Source organism: Elephas maximus, chromosome 12, assembly GCF_024166365.1.
Source record: "Elephas maximus indicus isolate mEleMax1 chromosome 12, mEleMax1 primary haplotype, whole genome shotgun sequence".
Classification (NCBI taxonomy): domain Eukaryota; kingdom Metazoa; phylum Chordata; class Mammalia; order Proboscidea; family Elephantidae; genus Elephas; species Elephas maximus.
Genome location: NC_064830.1, coordinates 58,705,498 through 58,733,493, shown reverse-complemented (window position 1 = coordinate 58,733,493; position 27,996 = coordinate 58,705,498). Strand labels below are relative to the sequence as shown.

At 47.3% G+C, this 27,996-nt stretch overlaps 2 protein-coding genes across 10 annotated transcripts in view; one reads left to right on the top strand and one right to left on the bottom strand.

Annotated features, from left to right (window-relative positions):
* CRAMP1 (cramped chromatin regulator homolog 1) overlaps positions 1 to 6,202 on the bottom strand; it is a 48,354-nt gene extending 42,152 nt beyond the window's left edge. For 3 of the 4 annotated variants that reach the window (XM_049903041.1, XM_049903042.1, XM_049903043.1), the window contains exons 1-3: positions 5,857 to 6,202; positions 4,288 to 4,424; positions 3,500 to 3,819 (exon numbers count right to left, since the gene is read on the bottom strand). In XM_049903041.1, the coding sequence (XP_049758998.1) occupies positions 3,500 to 3,819; positions 4,288 to 4,424; positions 5,857 to 5,865 (466 nt within the window). In that variant the 5' untranslated portion in view covers positions 5,866 to 6,202. The remainder of the gene's footprint in view (positions 1 to 3,499; positions 3,820 to 4,287; positions 4,425 to 5,856) is intronic. The other variant, XM_049903044.1, reaches the window with a different exon arrangement.
* Positions 6,203 to 8,345: 2,143 nt separating this feature from the next.
* IFT140 (intraflagellar transport 140) overlaps positions 8,346 to 27,996 on the top strand; it is an 83,474-nt gene continuing 63,823 nt past the window's right edge. For 3 of the 6 annotated variants that reach the window (XM_049902911.1, XM_049902913.1, XM_049902912.1), the window contains exons 1-7: positions 8,346 to 8,627; positions 19,462 to 19,603; positions 22,045 to 22,217; positions 22,719 to 22,940; positions 24,757 to 24,878; positions 25,511 to 25,653; positions 27,719 to 27,894. In XM_049902911.1, the coding sequence (XP_049758868.1) occupies positions 22,071 to 22,217; positions 22,719 to 22,940; positions 24,757 to 24,878; positions 25,511 to 25,653; positions 27,719 to 27,894 (810 nt within the window). In that variant the 5' untranslated portion in view covers positions 8,346 to 8,627; positions 19,462 to 19,603; positions 22,045 to 22,070. The remainder of the gene's footprint in view (positions 8,628 to 19,461; positions 19,604 to 22,044; positions 22,218 to 22,718; positions 22,941 to 24,756; positions 24,879 to 25,510; positions 25,654 to 27,718; positions 27,895 to 27,996) is intronic. The other 3 variants (XM_049902909.1, XM_049902914.1, XM_049902910.1) reach the window with 2 other exon arrangements.

Here is a 27,996-nt window from a genome sequence, read left to right as displayed (position 1 = left end):
TCTGTAGATACCCAAGAGGGCCCCTCCAGACTGGCTGCACTGTCCCTGGGTTCTCAGAAGGGGGTTAAGGTGGCAATGGAAACAGAAGCTCTGATTCTGCCCCCTCCCCCAGGTATCCACTAGCCCAGTCAGTCCAACAGGGCACAGGTTAGGGGCATTCCTCAGACCTCTGCCCTCTCCAGCACACAGGTGGGACCCCTCCCCTCCCCCCGCAACCTGTAGTCCCTAACCTCACACTATGCACATTTTCCATAACGGAAGCATTGGGAGCCCATCACATGTTGTTGTTGTTTTTAGTTGTCATCAAGTCGATTCCAGCTCATGGTGTCCCTGTGTGTGCAGAGTAGAAACACCTGATAGGGTTTCCAAGGTTGTGGCCTTTCAGAAGCAGATCACCAGCCTGTCTTCTGAGGAACCTCTGAGGAGGTTCGAACTACCACTCTTTGGCCACTTAACTGTTTGCTCTACCCAGGGACTCCCTAACCAACTTATAAAGATTCATCATTCACTACAGTGAGGTGGGCATTTATATTGCCCCCATCTACAAAGAAATCACAGCTCCAAGAGATGGATTCATTTGCCCAGTGCACCCTAGATCACAAACTGGCCAAACAGGGAAGGGCACAGGGTCTATGCCTCCTGGTCCCTGGTCTTTCTGGATACAGTCTCCTTGACTCTGGGTTTCGGTCCCCAGTGTGGGCTTGGGCCACTTCAGGCCATGTGGAGGGCCAGAGGCATGTTTGTTTGGAATTGAGCAGCCCCGCTGAGCTCGAGTGCTTTACCGAAACAACAAACTTCAGTTTCGGCACCCATTTAAAAAACAAGTGACAGCAACACAAGGTGCCTACACATGAGAGCTCAATCTTAGTTACCTCCCTTCTACCAATTCCAAAAGCATTTAATTTTACCAGAAGAGACAATTTTCATCAACATCTAGAGAAAGAAGTCACACAGTAGTGTGGAGGAAAGCTGACCAAGAAGGGACCCCTTTTCCCTAGTCTGGTCCTCTAAATTCATGGCCAGGTTCTCCTCCCAGTAAGACTGAAGCTGGCAATCAACCAACAGGAAACACCAAGGAGTGTGCTTCGTTAGGCACAATGGAAATTATGTTGTTTTCATGTGAAAAATGTTAAAATGCCAGTGCTGCTCGTTTCCCTGCTGGTCTGTGTTCACCAGCCTGGGTGGCGGTTTCTATAAGCTGGGAAGGAGACAGACCTCTACGGACTGTTTCCAAAGGTTAGCCAGAGAACACGATGGCCTACGGCGGCCCCCTAGCCTCCTCCTCGGCAGTCAATGCCAGCAATGACTGTGCGGAGGCTGCCCTGAAGCTCAGGGAGGCGAATGTCTTAGGCACAGTGAGATGCAGCCACAGGACCCAGGAAGCCCATGAGCGCGGTGTAGCCAAGAGGAGGCAGGATGCTGGCCAAGGAGTTCTGTGAAGCCAAGGGGACTTGCTTCCTACTACCCTCCTAAAAACCATTATGTTTTAGCTTCATTGTTTACTTTAAAAAAAAAAATTCCTTGCTTGCTAAAATAGGAAAGCACAGAAGTCGCAAGGAGCACAGATTCTAACAAACTCACATTTCACTAAGATATAAAAAAAAAAGTCAATTGCTGCTCCTAGCCACACACTGCAACAAGAACCAGGAATGGTAGTGCCATTTGAAAGCTCAATGATTGAAGCACAGAGGTTAATCCAGGAGACCTTCCTCACCTTCCAGGCCACATGCAACCATGCAAACAAAACTTGCCCTCTTCCCGTTACTGCCAAATAGCTAACCCAATCTGAGGTTTCAGCACCACTTCACCTTTCCAGGTCATAACGTTCTGTCATGCTGACATCTAATTTCATTTTAGCACCACACTTCACTGGAGTGGAGCATTCACGTTGTCCCGTGAGGACACTCATCTGATGAAAGATCAGACTTGAGACATGGTCAGAGAACCAGGGTGACAGGGCAGCTGGACCCCAAGTCAGTCTAGTGCTCTGACTCGAGAAACCACAAACCCTCGAAGCCACCAAAGGCCCTGACGTGGGATAACGCAGGCATACCTGTGACTAAGAACAAAAAGTTACTTTTTACAAAACTAAGCAGATAAGATAATGTTTTTCTAATCCATAGGCAACTTTTCACACCAAAACAAACTCATATGAGGCACATTTAAATTTCTGAAACATATTCTCTAAATCACCTTTTACTTAAATCTTATTCCATTTCAAAACACCTTTTTTTTGATAAAAATTATTAACGCCACCATTCCAGAGGCTGAATTGAAGGGGGAATATTTGACCCCGATTTCCAAAATGGGTTCTCTGCCAGCTCCTGAAATATTTACTTTTTAAAACCATCAGGGCCAGCTAGCAAATTTAAATTATCATTTTCCAGGGAACCAAGTAAAAGATTTTTTCCTGGTAAAATTCATCGGAAAGTAATGTTACTTTTACAATTTATACAACTGCTAGTAACTTGGTCAGAAATAAAGAGAGCAGAAATATAAATCAGTAACAGCAGACAATGAGGAGGAGAAGGCCCCTCAGGAGTGATGGGGAGAATGCTCCTCAGGAGTGACGGACCCTAGGCTTTCTTGCGCTTGTGGGAAGGCACCCAGGAAATGATAATGCTCTTGGTCACCTCAGAGAACAAGGACAAGCACTGTTGGCAGCTGTGCCTTCCCACCACCAGACCACAAATACTTCCCCTACCTTCTGCCCCAGGTGAGATCCTTTTGAGGCACTAAAGTGAACCCTGGCTGAACCTCACAGGGCCACATCTGGCCACCCCTCATGCATTTGCGCAGAATGCATTCGAGCTGAGTCCTTCACTTCCAGCCTCTTACTGACCTTCCGTCCACCCATGAGCCTGGAAAGCCCACTCCATTGTTGTCCTCCCACTGTGGGACATCTGGGAAAGACACAGCACCTATTTCCTCTTTCCATTTCCAAACTATCTCCCACTGCTTAAAGTTGCCTACCGCACAAATTTATCATGGGGGGGGGGGGCGGGGGAGTGGAAAAAACAGCCCATAAGTAGTCTATTATGCTTGCCCAAAGAAAGGATCCTTAAAACCAAAAGCCCGTCACCATCGAGTCAGAATACTTACCGCCTCTTAAAATAATTGAGACACAGAAAGTCATAGCCCTTTCTGGAGGAGGAAGGGGGCACCTGGCCCCTCCACAGCGCATGTCCACAAGAGTTCTACAGAGGGCCACCCTTGTCATAAGCGCCTGGTATGGAGAGTATTGGGTATGGAAGGGGGCTGGTATGAAGGGTGCCTGTTATAGGGGGTACCTGGAATGGAGGGGCCTGGTGTGGAGGGAGGCTAGCAAGGAGGGGGCCTACTATGGAGGTGGGCTGATGTGGAGGGGGCGGATGTGGAGCAGCCTGGAATGGAGGGGCCTGGTTTGTAGGTGTGGGTTGGGGGAAGGGAGGGAGAGCTCTCCAGGCCCTGACAGGAGCCATGAGGGATACCCCAAGATTAGGGTTGGGGCTCACAATACCTTTGCCCCGGGCCCCGGAGCTGCCGCTGCCTCCGCTGCCTGCACAGGACGCATCCTTCCTGGGCCTCTTGCTCTGCGGCCTCACGCTGGACCTGAGGAAGTGGTGCTGGTCCTGGGGGGAGCCCTGCGGGACGCAGGGGGCTGGGGGCCCGGCGCTGCCGCTGCTGAGGGGCTGCTCGGCCTCCTTTGTGCCGCTCGTCTCCTCGGCCACGTCCCCTCCACCAGCGCCCTCTCTTTCCAGGGAGTCCTCATCGGCCGCGCGCTTGCCCAGCTTCTTGAGCCCGTCCTCCCCGCCGCCGTCTCCCAACTTCACTGTCATCCTGGGCAGGGGACAGGCCCACGGGCGGCGGCAGGCCCGGGGCGCAGGGACAACTTTAGCCGCACAAATTCCCTCTCAACATGGCCGCCGTTGTTTGTTCCAATCCCCTCCCGGCCCGGCCCGGCCCGGCCGCCCGCTCGCCTGCCCGCGCCGCCCGGACCCGGGGCCCGGGACTCTCGGCTGCGGCCCAGCTCCCCCTCCGCGGCCCGGCCCAGGGAGAGCGTCTGGGCGGCGCGGCCGTGAGGCGGACACAGGCAGCGGCCCGGCCCGCGCCCCGGCGCCGGGCCCGGTCCCGCAGCCACGTACCCGGCGGGCACGCAGCTCATGGCCTCGGCGCCGCGGGGCCGCCTGCGCGCACGGCTCGCTCCCCCGCACCGCCCGGGCCGGACCGCCGCTCAGCTCCTCCGGCCTCGTCACCACCCCCTCCCCGCCCCTGGAAACCGGCGTGGGGCTCCCGGGGCCCGCGCACCTGCCCCGCACGCGGGCTCCTGAAGGTGGCCTCGGAGCAGGGGCTAGGGGCCTTGATGGACCCCGGAGGCGGAGGGGCGCGGGGTGGCCGGCCCGCGGAGGGGACTCCTTGGTGGCCTGCGGCTGCCCGTCCGCTTTCTGATTTGAAAACAGACATGCAGAGGGACCATGAGCTTGGGGTTTCTGGGAATCTTGCATCCCAGGGTGTGGGGTTTTTGCTGCTGCTGGGGGTTTACGGATTTAAAAAAATGCTTTTGCAACAAAGGAGCCTGTTGCATCTAACAGATTGGAGGCAGCCGTCAAAGTGACGGCCCCAGGTGATTTCCAGGTCCAGGGGCAGGAATAAGCAGAAGAAAATTGTTGTCAAAACTCTTGGTAACCATAAATAAAATTCCTGCATTAACTATGTTACCCGCAGCGTGTAAAATGCCAACAACAATAAGATGCAATGATGGTAAAAATGTTTGCAACCCAGAAGGCAGGTCTGATCAAAGTTGAACTAAGAGAATCAGGGACAGGTCAATATTTTGTGGCCAGAAATATCCAATACTGTGTATGAAAGCTATATATTGGATTTTTTTAACAGATTTAGATCCTATGCCCCAACTGTTTGATACCATGCACAACACAACTGTTTGAGGAGGGCAACAGTCCATTAAAGGAAAACAAGAGCTAGGTACTAACACCAACAATGAAATACAGTAAGAGGACAACGACTTCCTATACAAAAGTCTGGAAATGGGTAAATAAGTAAGATCGTAAGAGTACCACTAGTCTGCCATATTCTGCCACCAAATGATCAGCAGCAGTTTTTATCTATTCGAACTGACTTTACAGATCGCTTGTAAAAAAATAATAGCTCTGTCAAAGAACAGATCAACACAAGACAAACACCCAAACTTAAAAGACTTCATTGAGTAGGACTTCTCCTTAGTACTTTCAATTTATCCCTTTCTACTTAAGAAACCTGAAAATATCCCAAAAGGCCTTTCCATGGGTTATTGATTGGGGAACCCTACTTCCGAGGGACCTATGATGCCAGAGCTACCCACAACCAGCCTAGGACCCGAGCAAAACATCCCTCAGACTCAACAGAATAACTTGTGCATTTGTCTGATAGAACGGTGGAAAACACTAAAACCCTATCCAGAATTAAAAGAATATTGGCATAGTTCAGATTTTTCCCCTAAAGGCAGAGAAAAACACAGGAACTGAATCCTTTTACTGAAAACCTTCCTGACTTCACAGAGGTGAACTCCATCTCGACCCCCATCAAAGCTTGACACCATGTGTCACGTTTCGGGATGGGAAAAGTAAAATTTGCTATTGGGTAGATTTCTGTCCACGCACAAAGAACGCTGCCGATGCAACACTGTGAGCGGAGGAGGGTTCCCCCAAACTGCCCAAAGCCTTCTGCGTGCACACGGTTGGACGGCTTAGGGGCTCCATAGGACCCGGCCAGACGGCTCTACGAGGTCACCGGCCGCTCAGCCCGCAGCACCTGCCGACTGGGACCCGGGCCCGCCATGACAGTCCCTAGGGAGGCCGGCCCTCCCGAGACCCCGGTCACCTTTTTCATCAACGCCTCGCGGCAGCCTGGCTTCCCGATTTCCTGGGGACCTCCTGCCCGCGGCCCAGGAGGCGCCCGCAGAATCGGCCCGGCCGGGCAGCCCGGCCCTGAGCTCCGGCTGAAGCAAGGCCGCGACGCAACGCTGCTCCTCCCTCCCCAGACGCGGTGGCCGCGCGTCGTTCGCTGGACTCGTCTCCTCAGCGGACCGGCGAACGACAGACGGGGCAGCGAGCGCAGGCGCGCCTGCCCCTCAGCGTCCCGGGGGCTCGGCCCGCCGCTCTCACAGCAGTTCCGGCTACGGCAGCCGACAGGGACCACCGCACGGCTCGTAGACGCGGGGGCCGGGGCGGGGGCCGGGGCGGGGGCCGGGGCGGGGCCGGAGTGGGGGGCGGGGCGGGGCGGGGCCGGGGCGGGGCTGGCGCTAGCGCCTGCGCGCGGGGCGGAGCGACTCGCGCGGAGGCGAGCACGCCTGGGCATTCCAGCTAGCGCGACCCCCGAGCGGCCCTCCCATTGGCCAGCAGCAGACGCGCGCGCTTGCACTCACGGGAATTGGGCGGGGCGGCAGGGCGGACTTGGGACGCGCGTAACATTGTGCCGACGTCCCCGCGGCGGTGCGGGGCTGAGGCGTCTCTCCGGACTGGTGAAGCGACAGCCAATGGGGTCAGTTAACGGGCTGTGATTGGTCGAGGCAGTGTTGACGGATGCGTGAGAGAAAACACAGCCTGAACTCCGAGTCTTGAATCCGGCGCGAACGTGGCTTTTGACCAAAAGATGTAAATTTACATTTAAGCGAGATAAACACACCCTTTATTGGATGGAGGTACTCCTTTGGAGCTTCTTTGGCGTAGCTGGCTATGTTAGGCGCTTAAATCATTTTTCTCCGTAATGGCGACAAAGGAGTGTTTTTAAAATGCTAATGTGGTGTTGTTAGGTGCCCTCCAGTCGGTTCCAACTCATAGCAACCCTGTGTACAACAGAACGAAACACTACCCGGTCCTGGGCCATCCTCACAATCGTTGTTATGCTGGAGCCCATCGTTGCAGCCACTGTGTCAATCCATCTTTTTGAGGGTCTTCCTCTTTTCCGCTGACCCTCTACCAAGCTTGATGTCCTTCTTCAGGAACTGATCCCTCCCGATAACATGTCCAAAGTTTGTGAGAGAAGTTTCGACAAGTCTCACCATCCTTGCTTCTAATAAGCATTCTGGCTGCACTCCTTCCAAGCAAAACGAAGTTTTAAAAAATAGAATTTCCTTGTGTGTCCAACTTAGCAGTAGCTACATTTTCATCTTTTACTTTTGCTCATGTTTCACAATGTGGATCTTTTTGCTATTGTGACTGTATTCTCTTTTTAATGATGCTGACCGCTTTCAAACAGTTAAAGATGTATTGGTTTGTTTTTCAGAGTCAGTTTAGCCACATCTGACCGTTCAGACCAGGCCACATGTTGCTAACGTCTGTGGGCACACAGCCCGTGGCGACGAATAAAGATGGTCTCTGATGGGATAAACCCGTGTCTTTGGCCACCATTTCTTGCCAAATGAATCCATATGGGACCCAAAACATTTATATATGTAAGAAATGACCTGAAAACCTCAAGAAACTCTATGGAACCAGCTGGCTTTTCTCAGAAATACTCTTGAACCACACTCTCCATTTTAAGACAAGACAAAGAAAGCAGAGCCAAACAAATGGCCTGGGATCAGGAACCATCCTGCATTAAGATTAACTGGAAATTAAAACATCTTAAAGAACAGTGGCGTTCTAGGAAGCAGTGAGTTTCTGTTTCTGGTGATGGAAAATTCGGCAACAGATATTGGTGATGGCTGAACAGTATGATTAGTGTAATTCATGTCACTAAATTGTACACGTGAAAAGTGTCAAATAGGCAAATGTTGTATGTATATTTGTTGTTGTGTGCATTGAGTTGATTATGACCATAGTGACCCTATAAGACAGAGTAGAACTGCCCGGCCACACCTAGGAGATGTGTTACAGCTTCCCTTTTCTCTTAGTACAGCATATCCTGGCGCCTTGGCAGAGGTGAATTATCCAATAGGCAAGGCAAGCACGGTGCTGACTTTGCTTACCAAATCATATGTAGTGAGCAATTTCTTTGATGTGGTGAGACCTATGTGAAATTGTTCACCTCAGATTAGTAGGTAAGCACAAGTAAACCCATGCTTACCTTGTTTACTGGGTCGTCTGCCTCTGTCAGGGATTGTGAACTTGAAAAGAGGCTTTGATTCTGTAGGAGGGTGCTGTGGGGTTGGGAGAGAGACAGGTGCCAGTCCTACCTAGAAGCAGAACGTTTAATGTGGTGAAAAAATGTGAAATTATTCACTACAGATGATCTGGTAAGCAAAGTAAAAACCGTGATTAAGTTGCCTATTGGATAATCTGCTTCTGCGCCTTGGCTTCGTGTCTTTATGGTTGAGAGGGTTCAAACCCAAAAAAACACGTTGCGGTCGAGTGGATTCTGACTCATCGCTACCCAACAGGACAGAGTAGAACTGCCCCATAGGGTTTACAAGGAGCAGCTGGTGGATTCAAACTGCAGTCTTTTGGTTAGAGGACACATCGCACCACAAAACCTCCGACTTGCAGTCCGCAGGCGGGTCAATCCCAGCCCTCCGAGCTGCACGAACATTCCCGATCGTCTTCGGCTCTTTCCGGCCCCCTCGGCTCTCCTCACTCATCTTCGGCTATTTCCGCCTTCCGCGCGCAGCCGTTGTCCCGGCAACGGGCGGCGGCGCTGTGGCCCGGGCTGAGGTGAGCTCGTTCCCTCCCCGGGTTTGGGGCTGGGGTCGTGGTCACGGGCCGCGGCTCCGGGGACAGGGTCACGGGAATTCGTGGGCCGATGTGGGGGTCGGATTGAGGACTCCGGGGATCGTGGCGGATATGTGGGTCGGGTTGAGGACTGGAGAGGGCCAGAGTCGGGGACTCGGGAGGCTGGGGCGCAGGGAGGCGGAACCGGGGTGGGCCGGCCAGGCACCCCGGCCTAGCGTCACCTCGAGTTATTTCCCTCCCCAAAAACACCCTCTCTCAAGGTCTCTGAGGGGGTAGTCGGGGCGGAGGAGGCCACCAAGGGTGGGCTAACCAAAAACAAACTCCTCGCGGTCGAGTCCATTCCAACTCATAGCGATCCTACAGGACAGAATGGCACTGCCCCATAGAGTTTCCAGGGGGCCCCTGGTGTATTCAAACTGCTGACCTTTTGGTTAGCAGCGGTAGCGCTTAAACACTAGCCACCAGGATTTCCAGGCTGGGCTAGGGGCCTTTAAACCCGGGCCGCCTTATTTTCTCCAACCTCTCTTTTCTTTGCATTGCTGTTTCGAGGCACAAAGTGGATTCGATTTACTTGTTCTGCCTTTTCAATCACGGGCCGGGTTAGGTGTGGGTGGCAGCCCAGGGGAGGATCCCTGGTGGGTAACGGTTAAGCGCTTCGCTGCTAACCAGAAGGCTGGTGGTTCCAACCCTCAAGCGGTTCCTGAGGAGAAAGACGTGGCAGTCTGTTTCCACAAAGATTACAGCCTTGGAAACCCGAAGGGTGAGTTCTACTCTCCTTATAGGGTCACTATGAGACCGGGCAGTGTTTTGTTCTGTTGTGCATAGGGTCCCTATGAGTTGGAATCAACTGGATGGCACCTACCAACAACACCATGAGTCTGAATTGACTCCTTGGCAAAGGATTTTTTTTTTTTATTATAAGGAACCCTAGTAGTACAATGGTTAAGCACTCAGCTGCTACCCGAAAAGTCAGCTTTTTGAACCCAACCACTCTTTGGGAGAAGGATGTGGTAGCCTGCTTCCCTAAAGATTCACAGCCTTGGAAACCCTGTGGGACAGTTCTTCTCTGTCCTATGTGGTTGCTATGAGTCTGAATAGACGCAGCGGCAACAGGTTTGGTTTTTGTTCTGGCAGCCCAGGGTGCCTAGTGGGAGAACCCTGGTATAGGCCATGGGCTCTCTTCTCGCCTCTCCATGCTAGGGCTACTGCCTTGTCAAAGGACAGTATCAGTAACTCTGTAGGACAATCACGAGCATCGCAAGAGAGCTACGCAGGACTTGGTATGCTGGCTGTTGTTACCTCCAGGCACAATCCCAGGTCTCTGACTGCTGTCTGAATTGATGTCCACCCCTGCGGTATGCACTGGGGTGGGGTTGGGGGCAGCACCCTCAGATTTGATACTTAACCCAGTGCACCTGAAAGAGAATAAGAATGGCATTGTGGGCCATTTGTCCAAAATCCTGTGACATAAAATGATACCTATGACCCAGTGGATCGAGTGGTGTCGCCTAGATGCAGCTAAATGACCCTGCACTGACCATAGGCTCACAAGCTGTGGCCTCAAGCATGAGGCTTTACCCCAGTGCCCACCCCCACACTCAGCTCCCTGTTACCTAAAAGTCCCCCTTTAGGGCTTCATTCCTTTCGGTTCTGTTACAAAATGTCTCCAAGGAGTGGTGTTGTTGGGTGCTACTGAGTCGATTCTGACTCATAGCGACCCCGTGTGACAGAATAGAACTGCCCCATAGGGTTTCCTAGGCAGTAATCCTTTTTTTTTAATAATTTTTTTTTGTGCTTTAAGTGAAAGTTTGCAACTCAAGTCAGTTTTTTTTAAGTGAAAGTTTACAAATCAAGTCAGTCTCTCACACAAAAACCCATATACACCTTGCTACACACTCCCAATTACTCTCGCCCTAATGAGACAGCCCGCTCCCTCCCTCCACTCTCTCTTTTCCTGTCCATTTCACCAGCCTCTAACCCCCTCCACCCTGTCATCTCCCCTCCACACAGGAGATGCCAACATAGCCTCAAGTGTCCACCTGATCCAAGAAGCTCACTCCTCACCAGCATCCCTCCCCAACCCATTGTCCGGTCCAATCCATGTCTGAAGAGTTGGCTTTGGGAATGGTTCCTGTCCTGGGGCAACAGAAGGTCTGGGGACCATGAGCACGGGGGTCCTTCCAGTCTCAGTCAGACCATTAAGTCTGGTCTTATGGGAATACCTAGGCAGTAATCTTTATGGGAGCAGATCACCATGTCTTTTCTTCCAGCGGAGCTGCTGGGTGAGTTCAAACCACTGATGTTTTGGTTAGTATCTGAGCACTTAACCATTGCGCAACCAGGGATCCTAGAAGGCCTTATCTGAATAAACTTGAGGGATTCTTTCCAAAAATCTTACTAGTGGTGGCATTTATAGAGGTTGTGAATATGTTGGAGACATGGAGGTGAGAAAGGAAATCAGTTAGAATAAACGATAAAAAGATTTTTCTTTTCCCCAAAGCCCAGACATTTGCCCGGCGTTTTTATGTTGTAGAGACCCAGAGTTTGTTTCAAGGAAAAGACGTGCACATATTTTCTGAATTGAAACTCCATGGATATATTATCATTGAGTATTTTATTAAGAAGCTCTGGTGGCGCAGTGGTTAAGTGCTCAGCCACTAACAACAAGATGTGGTTGGAATCCACACAGCCACTCCTAGGGAGAAAAAAATCTGCTCCCGTAAAGATTACAATCTAGGAAACCCTATGGGGCAGTTTTCTGTGCTAATAAATATCTTCGTGGGGGATTCACAGATGGAGGGCCTGTGCTGTGCAAGGCAAGGAAGCTTCTGGGCTGCGGGTACTGTAGCTGGCCTCTACCCTATAGAGCACATCATGGGGTGGGAGGCTGGTTAATCAATCACACATTTCAATAAAGTTTAAATGCCCAGATTGAATGAGACCAGGGATCTTTGAGGATGCCAGAACAACCTGGGTGTCATGTCAGGGCTAACTTCCAGGAGGAAAGGAGGTGTCTTGAATACCCAAAGGAGGCTGGAAAGTGATTATTAGCTTCCTAAGGACCTACACAGTCTGTGGTGGTTCAAATGGTTAACATGCCCAGCTGCTAATAAGAAGTTGGAGGTTCAAGTCCACACAGAGGCACCTTAGAAGAAAGGCCAGGTTATCTACCTCCAAAAAATCAGCCATTGAAAACCCTTTGCAGCACAGTTCTACTCTGACACACATGTGGGGTAGCCATGAATCAGAATCAAATAGTCACTCAGCGGCAACTGGTTATTTTTTAAGGGCAGGGTCTGGGTGGAAAGCCTCAGGCAGGAAAGCTGATTCTTTATAACTCCTCCAGCTTCTATCATTATTACTAAGCAATGTTTAAAATAAAAATTAGAACAGATCAGGTTCAGGTTTTTTCAAGCACTATCTTAGCTCTGGAGCCCTAGTGACTTAGAGGTTAGGAGCTTGGCTGCTAACCAAAATGTCTGCAGTTGGAATCCACCAGCCGCTCCTTGGAAACCCTATGGGTCAGTTCTATTCTGTCCTGTAGGGTCGCTATGAGTTGGAATCACTCAAAGGCAATGGGTTTGTTTTTATTTTTTATTTATAATTTTTATTGTGCTTTAAGTGAAAGTTTACAAATCAAGTCAGTCTCTCACACAAAAACCCATATACACCTTGCTACACACTCCCAAATACTCTCCCCCTAATGAGACAGCCCGCTGTCCCTCCACTCTCTCTTTTCCTGTCCATTTCACCAGCTTCTAACCCCCTCCACCCTCTCATTTCCCCTCCAGGCAGGAGATGCCAACATAGTCTCAAGTGTCCACCTGATCCAAGAAGCTCACTCCTCGCCAGCATCCCTCTCCAACCCATTGTCCAGTCCAATCCATGTCTAAAGAGTTGGCTTTGGGAATGGTTCCTATCCTGGGCCAACGGAAGATCTGTGGGCCATGAGCACGGGGGTCCTTCCAGTCTCAGTCAGACCATTAAGTCTGGTCTAATGAGAATTTGGGGTCTGCATCCCACTGCTCTCCTGCTCCCTCAGGGGTTCTCTGTTGTGTTCCCTGTCAGGGCATTCATCGGTTGTAGCTGGGCACCATCTAGTTCTTCTGGTCTCAGGATGATGTAGTCTGTGGTTCATGTGGCCCTTTCTGTCTCTTGGGCTCCTAATCACTTTGTGTCCTTGGTGTTCTTCATTCTCCTTTGATCCAGGTGGGTTGAGACCAATTGATGCATCTTAGATGGCTGCTTGCTAGCGTTTAAGACCCCAGATGCCACTCTTCAAAGTGCGATGCAGAATGTTTTCATAATAGATTTTATTATGTCAATTGACTTAGATGTCCCCTGAAACCATGGTCCCCAGACCCCTGCCCCTGCTACGCTGGCCTTCGAAGCATTCAGTTTATTCAGGAAACTTCTTTGCTTTTGGTTTAGTCCAATTGTGCTGACCTCCCCTGTATTGTGTGCTGTCTTTCCCTTCACCTAAGGTAGTTCTTATCGACTATCTAATTAGTGAATACCCCTCTCCCGCCCTCCCTCCCTCCCCCCTCTCGTAACCACAAATAAACTATTTCTCAAGTTCTTATAATAGTGGTCTTCTACGATATTTGTTCTCTTGCAACTGAATAATTTCACTCAGCATAATGCCTTCCAGGTTCCTCCATGTTATGAAATGCTTCACAGATTCCTCACTGTTCTTTATCGATGGGTCGTATTCCATTGTGTGAATATACCGTAATTTCTTTGTCCATTCATCCATTGATGGGCACCTTGGTCGCTTCCATCTTTTTGCTGTTGTAAACAGTGCTGCAATAAACATGGGTGTGCATATATCTGTTCATGTAAAGGCTCTTATATCTCTAGGATATATTCCAAGGAGTGGGATTGCTGGATCGTATGGTAGTTCTATTTCTAGCTTTTTAAGGAAGCGCCAAATCGATTTCCAAAGTGGTAGTACCATTTTACATTCCCACTAGCAGTGTTTAAGTGTTCCAATCTCTCCACAGCCTCTCCAACATTTCTTGTTTTGTGTGTTTTGGATTAATGCCAGCCTTGTGTCAGTGAAATGAAATCTCATTGTAGTTTTGATGTGTATTTCTCTAATGGCTAATGATCGTGAACATTTCCTCATGTATCTGTTAGCTACCTGAATGTCTTCTTTAGTGAAGTGTCTATTCATATCTTTTGCCCATTTTTTAATTGGGTTATTTGTCATTTTGCAGTTGAGTTTTTGCAGTATCATGTAGATTTTAGAGATCAGGCGCTGATCAGAAATGTCATAGCTAAAAACTTTTTCCCAGTCTGTAGGTAGTCTTTTTACTCTTTTGGTGAAGTCTTTGGATGAGCATAAGTGTTTGATTTTTAGGAGCTCCCAGTTATCTAGTTTTTCTTCTACATTCTTTATAATGTTTTGTATACTGTTTATGCCATGTATTAGGGCTCCTAACGTTGTCCCTATTTTTTGTTCCATCATCTTTACCATTTTAGATTTTATATTTAGGTCTTTGATCCATTTTGAGTTCATTTTTGTGCATGGAGTGAGGTATGGGTCTTGTTACATTTTTTTGCAGATGGATATCCAGTTATGCCAGCACCATTTCTTTAAAAGACTGTCTTTTCCCCCATTTAACTGTTTTGGGGCCTTTGTCAAATATCAACTGCTCATATGTGGATGGATTTATGTCTGGATTCTCAATTCTGTTCCACTGGTCCAGGTATCTGTTGTTGTGACAGTATCAGGCTGCTTTGACTACTGTGGCAGTATAATAGGTTCTAAAATCAGGTAAAGTAAGGCCTCCTAGTTTGTTCTTCTTTTTCAGTAATGGCTTATTTATCCAGGGCCTTGTTCCCTTCCATATGAAGTTGGTGATTTGTTTCTCCATCTCATTAAAGAATGTCGTTGGGATTTGGATCGGAATTGCATTAAATGTATAGATCCCTTTTGGTAGAATAAACATTTTTATAATGTTAAGTCTTCCTATCCACGAGCAAGGTATGTTCTTCCACTTATGTAAGTCTCTTTTGGTTTCTTGCAGAAGTGTACTGTAGTTTTCTTTGTATAAGTCTTTTAGATCTCTGGTAAGATTTATTCCGAAGTATTTTATCTTCTTGTGGTCTACGGTAAATGGCATTGATTTGGTGATTTCCTCTTCGATGTTCTTTTTGTTGGTGTAGAGGAATCCAACTGATTTTTGTATGTTTATCTTGTATCCTGATACTCTGCTGAACTCTTCTATTAGTTTCAGTAGTTTTCTGGAGGATTCCTTAGGGTTTTCTGTGTGTAAGATCATGTCATCTGCAAATAGAGATACTTTGACTTCTTCCTTGCCGATCTGGATGCCCTTTATTTCTTTTTCTAGCCTAATTGCTCTGGCTAGGACTTCCAGCACAATGTTGAATAAGAGTGGTCAGAAAGGGCATCCTTGTCTTGTTCCCAATCTCAGTGGGAATGTTTTCAGGCTCTCTCCATTTAGGGTGATGTTGGCTGTTGGGTTTGTATAAATGCCCTTTATTACGTTGAGAAATTTTCCTTCTATTCCTATTTTGCTGAGAGTTTTTATCATGAATGAGTGTTGAACTTTGTCAAATGCCTTTTCTGCGTCAATTGATAAAATCATGTGATTCTTGTCTTTTGTTTTATTCATGTGGTGGATTACATTAACTGTTTTTCTAATGTTGAAACCATCCCTGTATACCTGTATGAATCCCACTTGGTCATGGTGAATTATTTTTTTGATAAGTTGTTGAATTCTATTGGCTAGAATTTTGTTGAGGATTTTTGTATCTACACTCATGAGGGATATAGGTCTATAATTTTCTTTTCTTGTGGTTTCTTTACCTGGTTTTGGTATCAGGGATATGGTGGCTTCATAGAATGAGTTTGGTAGTATTCCGTCCTTTTCTATGCTCTGAAATACCTTTAGTAGTCTTGGTGTTAACTCTTCTCTGAAAGTTTGGTTAAACTCTGTAGTGAAGCCGTCAGGACCAGGGCCTTTTTTTGTTGGGAGTTTTTAGATTACCTTTTCAATCTCTTCTTTTGTTATGGGTCTATTTAGTTGTTCTACCTCTGTTTGTGTTAGTTTAGGTAGGTAGTGCGTTTCTAGGAACTCATCCATTTCTTCTAGGTTTTCAAATTTGTTTGAGTATAGTTTTTCATAGTAATCTGATATGATTCTTTTAATTTCAGTTGGGTCTATTGTAATATCGCCCCTCTCGTTTCTTATTCGGGTTATTTGCTTCCTTTCCTGTTTTTCTGTTGCCAGGTTGGCCAGTGGCTTATCAATTTTGTTGATTTTTTTCAGAAAACCAGCTTTTGGTCTTGTTAATTCTTTCAAGTGTTTTTCTGTTTTCTATTTCATTTAGTTCTGCTCTAATTTTTATGATTTGTTTTCTTCTGATGCATGTGGGTTTCTTTTGTTGCTCTCTTTCTATTTGTTCAAGTTGTAGGGATAATTATTTTATTTCGGCCCTTTCTTCTTTTTAGATGTGTACATTTATTGATATAAATTGGCCTCTGAGCTCCTCTTTTGCTGTGTCCCAAAGGTTCTGATAGGAAGTGTTTTATTCTCATTGGATTCTATGAATTTCTTTATTCCATCCTTAATGTCTTCTATAATCCAGTCTTTTTTGAGCAGGGTATTGTTCAGTTTCCAAGTGTTTGATTTCTTTTCCCTGCTTTTCGTGTTATTGATTTCCACTTTTATGGCCTTATGGTCAGAGAAGATGCTTTGTAATATTTCAGTGTTTTGGATTCTGCTAAGGCTTGCTTTATGACCTAATATGTTGTCTATTCTAGAAAATGTTCCATGTGCACTACAAAAGAAAGTGTACTTGGTTGCTGTTGGGTGAAGTGTTCTGTATATGTCTGTGAAGTTAAGTTGGTCGATTGTGGCATTTAGATCTTCGTGTCTTTATTGAGCTTCTTTCTGGATGTCCTGTCCTTCACTGAAAGTTGTGTGTTGAAGTCTCCTACTATTATTGTGGAGCTGTCTATCTCACTTTTCAATGCTGGTAGAGTTTGTTTTGTGTATCTTGCAGCCCTGTCATTGGGTGCATAAATATTTAATATGGTTATATCTTCTTGGTGTATTGTCTTTTTAATCATTATATAGTGTCCTTCCTTATCCTTTTTGATGGATTTAACTTTAGAGTCCATTTTGTCAGAAATCAATATTGCCACTTCTGCTCGTTTTTGGTTGTTGTTTGCTTGATATATTTTTTTCCACCCTTTAAGTTTTTGTTTGTTTGTGTCTCTAAGTCTAAGGTGTGTCTCTTGTAGGCAGCATATAGACGGATCTTGTTTTTTAACCCATTCTGCCACTCTTTGTCTCTTTATTGGTGCATTTAGTCCATTTACATTCAGGGTAATTATGGATAGGTATGAATTTAATCCTATCATTTTGATGTCTTTTTTTGTGTGTTGTTGACAGTTTCTTTTTCCACTTAATTTTATGTGCTGAGTAGATTATATATTGTCCTTTCCTTGTATTTGTTGTTGTTGATTTTGTTTCTGCTGAGTCTCTATTTTTTTCTTGTATTTTATTTTGATGAGTAGGATAGTTTGTCTCCTTTATGGTTACCTTATTATTTACCCCGTTTTTCTAAATTTAAACCTTACTTGTATTTCTTTGTATCGCCATATCTTTCTCTCCATATGGAAGGTGTATGATTACATATTTTAGTCCCTCTATTATTCTTTTTTTTTTTATTCTAATGTCCTCTTTTATGTAATAACATCGCTGTTACCCTGTTTTGAAGTTTTTTTTTTAAATAATCTTTGTTTGTTTTTTTGGATTTCCCTGTCTGGGTTGACTTCTGGTTGCTGTGCCCAGTGTTCCAGTCTTGGGTTGATACCTGATATTATTGATTTTCTAACCAAAGAACTCCCTTTAGTATTTCTTGTAGTTTTGGTTTGGTTTTTACAAATTCCCTCAACTTGTGTTTATCTGGAAATGTCTTTATTTCACCTTCATATTTAAGAGACAGTTTTGCTGGATATATGATTCTCGGCAGGCAATTTTTTTCCTTCAATTTTTTAAATGTGTCTTCCCATTGCCTTCTTGCCTGCCCATGGTTTCTGCTGAGTAGTCTGAGCTTATTGTTATTTGCTCTCCTTCGTAGGTGACTTTTCTTTTATCCCTCGCTGCTCTTATAATTCTCTTTTTATCTTTGGTTTTGGCAAGTTTGATTATATGTCTTGGTGACTTTCTTGTAACATCTGCCTTATGTGGAGTTCCATGAGCATCTTTGTTCGATAGATATCTTCTCATCTTTCACGATATCAGGGAAGTTTTCTGCCAACAAGTCTTCAACAATTTTCTCTGTATTTTTGTTATCCCTCCCTGTTCTGGTACTCCAATCACCTGTAGGTCATTTCTCTTGATAGAGTCCCACATGATTCTTAAGGTTTCTTCATTTTTTTCAGCTCTTTTATCTGATTTTTCTTCAAATATATTAGTGCCAAGTGATTTATCTTCGAGTTCCGAAATTCTAGCTTCTACTTGCTCGATTCTGCTCCTCTGACTTTCTACTGAGTTGCCCAGTTCTGTAATTTTATTGTTAATCTTCTGAATTTCTGATTGCTGCCTGTCTGTGGATTTTTTCAGCTTATTAAACTTTTCATTATGTTCCTGAATAATCTTTCTAATTTCTTCAATTGCTTTATCTGTGTGTTCCTTGGCTTGTTCTGCGTATTGCCTCATTTCCTTCCTGATGTCTTGAAGGGTTCTGTATATTAAACTTTTGTATTCTGCATCTGGTAATTCCAGGAATGCACCTTCATCTAAAAGATCCCTGGATTCTTTGTTTTGAGAGTCTGTTGAGGTGATCATGGTCTGTTTCTTTATGTGGCTTGATTTTGACTGTTGTCTTCGAGCCATCTATAAGTTATTGTATTAGTTTATGCTTGCTTACTGTGTCGTAGTTGCTTGCTTTGTTTTGTTTTGGTATACCCCTGTGGGTTGCCTGAGTGAGCTAGCTTGATTACCTTTGGAGCTCTGACTTCCTGTCCCCAACTGGCTAGAGGTGTTATCAGGTATATCAGTCTAGGAGTCCATTCAGTTTTCTTGTATGAATTCAGCTCAGGTTTCCAGGTAGCTGATCATCAAGTGCATGGTACAGGTTCTCTCCTGCAGTCTTAGAGGGCCAGGGGTGATTGGCATATATACCCGTATCTGATTGCAGTAGGGGGTCACACTGAGCAGGGCAGGGGACTGAGAACTGACCCCTGAGTGTCTCTGAGGAAAGCGCGTCCCTGTTCCCTAGAGCGTGCAGGTGGGTGGGTTCTGCAGACGGACCATGGACACCCAAAGTTTTTGGTTGTAAGGACTGGGAGGTACCAGTTATCTTTGGACCCCTGTCGCGGGTGGCTGGGTGACCTAAGTGGAGCTACCAGTCCTTAGGTCCCTGATGTGGTTAGGTAGCGACCTTGTTTAATAGGCAAAGCAATGTGAAACATCAAACACCCACCTCTCCACCGCACAGCTGAAATGGTTGGAGTCTGCCAACAAGGGGTTATTCTCCCAAAATAGGCCCACACCGGTCCATGCAGAAGGGAAAGCTGTTCAAAGCCCACAGATGGTTTATGCCTGGACAGGAGCTGCTTCTGTCCCGAGCTCCCCTGGTTAGTGGAGCTAGCAAATTATCTTTCCCCCAAATGCAATTTTTTTCCTTCCCCAAGGCCGGGAGGATGGCTCTGGGTGCTCCACAGTGCCTATCTCAGGCCCAGGGAATTCAGCTGCTGAAGCCGGTTTGCGGGTGGGGGGTGTGCGTTAAAATATAGCAAGTACTTAGCTTTTGCCAAGAGCGCCATTCTCCTCAGGTTCCGGAGGTGTGAGCAGGCTGTGCCGCTGGCTGCTTCTCCGTGAGGAAACTGGTGAGGAAACTGCCACCGAACGCTAGTACCAGTCCTCCGCCACCACTGCCGCTCCAGGAATGGTGCCTGAGGGCTCCCCGCGACTCAGGTCCAGCAACTCCTCTGCACTTCTGAATGGTCTCTTCCTCCCCCTGCCCCTCAGTTCATTTAGTAACATTGCCTTTCAAGCTCAGGGCTCCTAGCTTGTCACAAATATACTCGTTTCACTTGTTTTTTTGGGTCTTTGTTGTAAAGAGGGCTCGCCGGAAGCATCTGTCTATTCCGCCATCTTGGCTTCACCTCTATTTTTTATTTTTAAATCAGAATTCTTCCTCATTACAACAAAATTATTACTCATTTTTCCAGAAAATATTTTCACAGAGTAAACTTGCTGAAGATGAATTTTCCTAAGCCCAGTCTTCAGTCCCTTAGCTGGCTGGAGCATGTGAAAACTCACTGTACGCGCTTTCCTTTCCTATTTGGAATTGCCCAGGCTTTGGCCTGGTGTGCTTTCATTTGAGATGGCCTCGTTCTGTGGCTTTCATGAGGCTTTACTGAAAGAAAGCAGAGGCCTGGACAGCATAGGGTGCCCTATGTGGCAGATAGGGGAGGCACCTGAATTCTGCATGCCCCTGCCTCCAGCTCTGAGAGCCAGCAGAGAGCTGGAGACCACAGTTAGCAGCCCTGAGTCAGTGTGCTTGGATTTGAGGTGGAGAGCACACAGTCGGGGAAGCTATGGCTTTGCTTAGTATTCAGGGCATGTTTTATTCATAGAGAAGGAGCCCTGGTGGCACAACGGTCAAGCGCTCAGGTGCTAACTGAAAGGTTGGCAGTTCAAACCCACCCTGCAGCTCCACAGGAGAAAGACCTGGCAATCTGCTCCTGTAAAGATTACAGCGTAGGAAACTCTATGGGGCAGTTCTACTCTGCCACATGGAGGGCGGCATGAGTCAGAATTGACTGGACAGTACCTAACAACAACATTCGTAGGGAAAAAGACATCTAAAGCATGAGCATCCACTTGCACCCGTACATCTTCTAGCTTCTCCTTGAACCACAGTTACTTCTCCAGATCCACACGGAGGCTTCCAGGCTCCACACAGAGGCTTATAAATGTTACTAAAATCAGAAGGCAGATTCTGTTCCCTACTCCAGTGATAGGACTTGGCAGATCTTGACTAATTTTAAATGATAGAAAACCAGCCCACAGATACTGTCTTCTCAAACCCACTCTGGGACAGCGTAACGTGGCAGTATTCAGACTGTCATCTCACTCACCGTCCTAAAATCCACTGCCATCGAGTCGATTCCGACTCATAGCAACCCTGTAGGACAGAGTAGAACTGCCCTGTAGGATTTCCAGGGCTGTAATCTTTACAGAAGCAGACTGCCACATCTGTCTCCTACAGAGCTGCTGGTGGGTTCGAACCTCTGACCTTTCAGTTAGTAGCTGAGCACTTTAACCACTGCACTACCAGGGCTTCTCACTCACTGTCTTAAAAAAATCACGTCTTAGCCCTCCCAAAAAAGGACATGTATGTCTTCCTTGGGTTTAAAGGAAAGGAGATGTTGAACTCACAGCTCATCAAGGCCCATCTCTGCACCTGCTATGGCTTTGTTTTCCAGGCTCTCCAACCAGGGACTCCACCTTCCGCCACCTTGAACAGGGGCAGCAACAGCCTTGGTCTTCATGCCTCATCCTCTGTATCGGAGAGCAGTTTGCTTTTATTTGGTTTGGTATTTTTGCTTAAAAGAAAACTATGAAAATATAAAAAACCAAACCCACTGCCATGGAGTGGATTCAGACTCATAATGACCCCAATGTGTTACAGAGTAGAACTGGGCTTGGTAGGGTTTTCTTGGCTGTGACCTTTGGGAAGCAGATCACCAGGACTTTCTTTCATGGTGCCTGCCTATGCAAGTGTTCAAACCATCATCCTTTAGGTTAGTAGTCAAGCTCAAATGGTTTGTGGCACCTGGGGACCTCTTAGGAAAATATAAATCATCTTTATTATGATTGGAGCAAAGTTTATCAAGGCTTCCGATGGTAGTCAAGACTGTGAACAGTGTCTGAAAGGGCTTTATTCATTTTTTCCACATGGCAGCTATCATTCTTTTCCAGCATACCCTGGGGTCATGTGGGCCCCATCCCTTGCCTCTGCTTTTATCATTTCTCCCTGCTGGAGATTTTGTCGACAGCAAGTTGCCTGCATCAGTCTAAAGGGGCATTTTTAAGTTGCCAGATGTCCTATCCCTCTGAGTTTGTGATGCTTCTCTTTCCTAGCTCTGTTGTTGTTGTTGTTAGGTGCCATCGAGTTCATTCCAACTCACTGCAACCCCATGTGACAGACTAGAGCTGCCCCATAGGGTTTCCTAGGATGTAATGTTCTCCCATGGAGCCACTGGGTGGGTTTGAACTGCCAACCTTTCAGGTAGCAGCTGAGTGCTTAACCTTTGTGCTGCCACGGTTCCTTTTCCTAATTCCATCTGTAGTCATCTTGTTTGTCTGTTTAGAGCCCACAGGAATTGGTAATTTTTTGCCCCCTGCAGGTCTGCCACTGAGACTGTATTTCGTCATGGCCCTCTACTTTGATCACCGTGTAGAAGCCCCCAATTCAGTGGGGTCACCTTCCCACATAAGCTGGCACCCTGTGCATCCCTTCCTGGCGGTGGCCTCCGTCAGCACCACCTCGGGAGGCAGCATGGATATTTATCTGGAGCAAGTGAGTACCCAGAGCAACTGCTCTCACTTCAGAAGCTTCTTGCTCTTGTTTCTTTTTGGTTCATGTGTTTGCGTGTATGTGTGCATGTGACCAAATAGCTCTGGACTAGGTTTTTCATGAAGAAAAACATAGCAGCCATCATCAGTTCCCTGTGAGGTCCAAATTCCCAATATTATAAAAGCCCTAATATGTGGATAAGGAGCACTGGTGGTACAACGGTTAAGCACTTGGCTGCTAAATGAAAGGTCAGTGGTTCAAAAGCACTCAGCAGCTCAGCAGGAGAAAGATCTGGTGATCTGCTCCCATCAAGATTACAGCCTAGAAAACCCTGTGGGGTAGCTCTACTGTATCACATAGGGTCACTGTGGCTCAGAACCAACTCCACAGCACCCAACAACAGCAGCTCTGTCTTCTAGCTGATGTCTGCTCCTCTGATGAGCCAGAAATGCTTAGAGCAGCTGCCAGCGTCCTAAGAAGGGATTCCCCTCTTGTCCCACACAGGGCGAGCACGCACCTGACACGCACATCGAGCGGTTGTTCCGAGTGACATCCCTGTGCTGGCACCCAACGCGGCTGATCCTGGCCATCGGCTGGGAAACAGGGGAAGTGAGCTTGTTCAACAAGCAGGACAAGGAGCAGCATGCCATGCCACCGATGCACACCGCCGAGGTCACCATCCTTGCCTGGAGCACCAACGGGAACTGCCTAGCATCTGGGGACAGGGTGAGCAGTCTGCTGCTGCTGGTGGTGTTCTATGACAGGCTTTATTTTGTTGTGGTAAAACGTATATAACCTAAAAATCCTACTTTAACCATTTTTAAGTGTACACTTCAGTGATATTAATTACGTTCACCATATTGTGCAACCATCGCCACGGTCTACTTCCATAGTTTTGCATCCCCCCAAATAGAAACACAGTACCCCACAGCAGTCACTCTGCACTCTCACCCCCAGCCCTGGCAACTGTCCATGTACTTTCTGCCCCTTTGCATTTGCCTGTTCTAGATATTCCATATACGTGCCATCATACAATATTTGTCCTTTTGTGTATGGCTTATTTATCCAGCATCTGTCTTCAAGGTTCGTCCATGTCATAGCATGTATCAGAACTGCATTTCTGTTTATGGCTGAATAGTCATCGTCTTAGATACCTAGTGCTGCTATAACAGAAATACCACAAATGGGTGGCTTTAACAAATGGAAATGTATTTTCTCACGGTTTATGAGGCTAGAAATCTGACTTTCAGACCACTGGCTCTAGCAAAAGGCTGTCTCTGTCTTTTGGCTCTGGGGGAAGATCCTTATCTCTTTTCAGCTTCTTTTTCTTGGTTCCTTGGCAGTGTCATGTTGCATCTATCTTCCCCCATCTGTACTTGCTTGTTGCTTGCGTTCATGTCTCAAAGGAAATTGACATAAGACACACTACGCTCATACTGTCTCATTAACATAACAAAGAAAAACCATTCCCAAATGGGATTATAACCACAGGTATAGTAGGATTTACAGCATGTATTTTTGGGGGACACAGTTGAATCTGTAACAGTCATAAACAGACTTTTGACAGTGATTGCAAACCTCTGTATTTCCCTGGCTGTGCTCTGATAGACACACATTGGAAAGTATGTTGAAGACCAAATCATATGAGTTGTGCATCTGCCAAATTCAATTGATCTTGCCGGACATAATCACAGACTTTGTTATATATTGGAACCAGGGTTTGAAAATTTCATTCTAAAATGTCACTCTGTGGCAAAGGTATGTCTGTCACTCTTTAAATGACCTTCACTAGGAAACTGCATTCCTACAGGCAGGGTAAGTGCCTCAGGCGCTGTCACATGCACAGCACCCCAAGTCACCGGTGCCGTGAGCAATCTCCCTCCTTCCCTAGTGGTTTCCTCGTCCTGTTCTTCCAGCTCAGGGGCTGTCACTGCTGGGATAAGTAAATGATTGAATAAGTAAATAAATGGGGGAAAGAGACAAATCTCCTTGCAGAAGAATTCCAAATGATCCACATAGACACCCCACTCTTCGTCTTTAAGTGTACACTACACGTGGAGACTCCCTCCAAAGAGCACAGAACGAAAGGGTGGGTAACTTTACCGTGGAGAAGCCTGACAAGTATGCCCCTAGCTAGGTGGTCAAGGTCAGCGTCAACAGTGACAGGTCACGCTGAGAGCATGCAGCCCTGAGATGATGTGAACAGAAGGGCACTGCACCCCTGTGGTCCTCCTCCCTGAAAGACCATCGCCCCAGCCTCATCATGACAAACCCTAACAGAGGGTCATTCTACACGATACCTGACTGGCGCGCCTCACAAGTGTCTCCATTGCAAAGGACAAGGCAAGTCTGAGAAATTGCCAGAGCCACAAGGACCCTCAGGAGACGTGGCAATGCCAAAACAGAGAAAGGACATTAAGGGAAACAGGAAATCTGGGTAAAGTATAGATGCTAGGTAGTTATGAGGTTTAAAAAAAAAAAGGAATAAGCCTGTGATCTCTCGTGCAACTGCCACCAAACACTTGCTGTTGGATTTTTCCAGCTTGGTGCTCTGCTGTTATGGCGGCTGGACCAAAGAGGCCGAGTACAAGGGACGCCCTTGCTGAAGCACGAGTATGGAAAACACCTAACACACTGCATCTTCCGGCTCCCTGCTCCTGGCGAGTAAGTGTTGTTGAGTGCTGTCAAGTTGATTTTCAACTTATGACACCCCCATGTGACAGAGTAGAACTGCCCCATAGGGTTTCCAAGGCGGTAATCTTTATGGAAGCAGATCACCAAGTCTTTCTTCTGTGGAGTCACCAGGTGGGTTCCAACCGTCACCTTTCAGTTAGGAGTCGAGCTGCTTAACCGTTTGCACCACCAGGGCTCCTTTTTGAACAGCTTTGTTATTGTTGTTGTGTGCCGCCAAGTCAGTTCCAACTCACAGCAACCCCATGTGATGGAGCAGAACTGCCCCACAGGGTTTTCTAGGCTGTAATCTTTATGCGAGCAGGTTGCCAAGTCTTTCTCCTGCAGAGCCGCTGTGTGAGTTCGAACTGCCATCCTTTTGGTTAAGCCAAGTGCTTAACCATTGTGCCACCAGCACTCCTTAAGTAAGTAGGAGGTTCCAATGGCAACTGTGTGTGTTTACACGCTCTCTGGGGTCTGGGGTGCTGGGGGCGGAGACATTGTTTATCGGGACCAAGGGGGAAGTCACAGCCCTGGCAGAGGTGCTGCTGCCACTCTGTAGTGACAGCATCTTCCTACGTGGTGGACGGAGGGTCCATCACGCCCCGTGCCATCGTTGCTTTCAGGGACCTCGTGCAATTGGCAAAGGCTGCTGTGAGTGGCGATGAGAAGGCACTGGACATGTTCAACTGGAGGAAGAGTGGCTTCGGAAGCTTCCTGAAAATAGGACCTCAGGAGGGGCTGTCATTCTTTGTCAGCTTGATGGATGGTAAGAAATCTATACCATGGTTATAGGATATTGTCTTAGTTATCTGGTGCTGCTATATAGATGTACCACAAATGGATGGCTTTAACAAAGAGAAATTTATTTTCTCACTGTTTAGGAGGCTATAAGTCCAAATTAGGGTGCCAGCTCTAGGGGAGGGTTTTCTCTCTCTGTTGGATTCTGGGTGGAAGTCCCTTGGCCCTAGGCTTTATCTTCCAGGCACACTGGAATAGCAACTCTGCTCCCTCAGATTTCGGTGGCCCCATTCTCCTAGTCTGTCTGAGTGCTGACCCTACCTCTTCAGCCCCAGCAAGCCACATTATTCTGCTCTTTGGGCATGGCAGCCCCGCTGCCTCAGCTTTGGGCAGTGGATTTGGTCCCATCCCGCTGGCACTTGTGAAAGGCAGCCCCACACTCCAGAACCAAGTTGGTGAAGATCTGACTCTTTGAAATCTAGGAGGCAGTGGCCCCATCCTTTGAAACCCCAGAGGCCGTGGCTCTACCCTTTGAGGCCCCAGAGGTTGTGACCCTATCCTTTGAAACTGAGGCAGCTCTGATTCCCATGTTCCTTGTCTGTTTAGTCCCTGTTTCCTGGTTCCTTGGCCTCTTGGCCCCTTGGGTCTTTTGGGCCAGCCCAGTATCTGCCCTGCTTGGGCAAGTGTTCCAAAGCTCTTTAGCTCTACTGATAAGTGCCTAGAGGCATCCCACTCCTGGTACCAAATTCTGTCTTTGATATCCATAATTCCACCAACAGTCTCTTCACAGCAACCTAGGCTTTTACTGTTGGTCACCTTAAAACTCTTCCAGCCTCCACCCATTCACGGTTTCAAAATTGCTTCCACATTTTTGGTATCTGTTAGAGCTGCACCACACTCTTGGTACCAAACTTTGTCTTAGTTATCTAATGCTGCTATAACAGAAATACCACAAGTGGATGGCTTTAACAAACAGAAATTTATTCTCTCATAGTTTAGGAGGCTAGGAGTCCAATTCAGGACATCAGCTCCAGGGAAAGCTTTCTCTCTCTGTCAGCTCTGGGAGGAGGGTCCCTGCCATCGATTTTCCCCTGGTCTAGGAGCTTCTCAGTGCAGGGACTCCGGGTCCAAAGGACGTGCTTTGCTCCTAGCTCTTCTTTCTTGGTGGTTTGAGGTCCCGATCTCTCTGCTGGCTTTTCTCTCCTGTAAGATGAAAGGTGATGCAGACGAAGCCCCAAGAGAACTCCCCTTACATTTGATCAGGGCTGTGACCTGAGTAAGGCTGTTGCATCCCACCCAGGTCTTCTTTAACATAACCTAATCCTGCCTCATTAACCACAGACAGAGATTAGGATTTATAACACATAGAACAAATACATTAGATCACAAAATGGTGGATGACCACAGAATACTGGGAATCATGGCCTAGCCAAGTTGATATACATTTTGGGGGGACACAATTCAATCCATAACAGGTGTCAAGCATTTTAGGGATACCTGGTAATGGGCTTAAACTAACAGATAACGTTTCAGCAAAAAATAACCACAGGCTGCACGGGTGCCAGTGTTAGAGTGATTAGTTAGCTATTGTTGTTGTTAGGTGCCACTGAGTCGATTTCAACTCATGGTGACCTCATGAGACAGAATAGAACTGCCCCATAGGGCTTCCTAGACTGTAATCTTTTCAGGAGCAAATCGCCAGGCCTTTCTCCTCCAGAGTGGCTGGTGGGTTCACACCTCCGACCTTTTGGTTAGCAGTCAAGCACTCACCCTAGGGCTTCTTGATGAGTTAGCTAGCTTCCTGCAGTTACGTGTCCAGTGTCTGCAGAGTCACTTCACACTGTTCTGATAGAGGCAAACAGAGACTCGGTCTTGGAAGGGTCTGATGTGATGACCCCTCACTGTGTGGCCAGCACACAAGGTACCTCCATTGTTCATTCTGTAATCACGTGTTACATGCCAGGTGCTCAGCTCAGTTCTGGGAGTGGGAAGTCTTACTTTAAATTTTTTCCCAAGTAAATAAAAGCGGCCACTTGAAATGTCATTGGATAATGTAGGAGCCACACCCATGGGACGCCTGCTCTCGTCCACAGGGACGGTGCACTATGTGGACGAGAAGGGCAAGACGGCCCACGTGGCATCCACAGATGGCCCCGTGCAGACGCTGTTCTACATTGAGAAGCGGGAGGCACTGGTGGTGGTGACGGAGACGCTGCTCTTGTCTCTGTACACGGTGATGCCCGAGGGTAAGGCCGAGGAAGTCATGAAGGTGAGTGAAGGCAGGCATGTGCATGTCCCAGGGCTGCTGCCACCAAGGCCACAAACGGGCTAAAAACTACATGAGTGTGTTGTCTCAAAATACTCGAGGCAG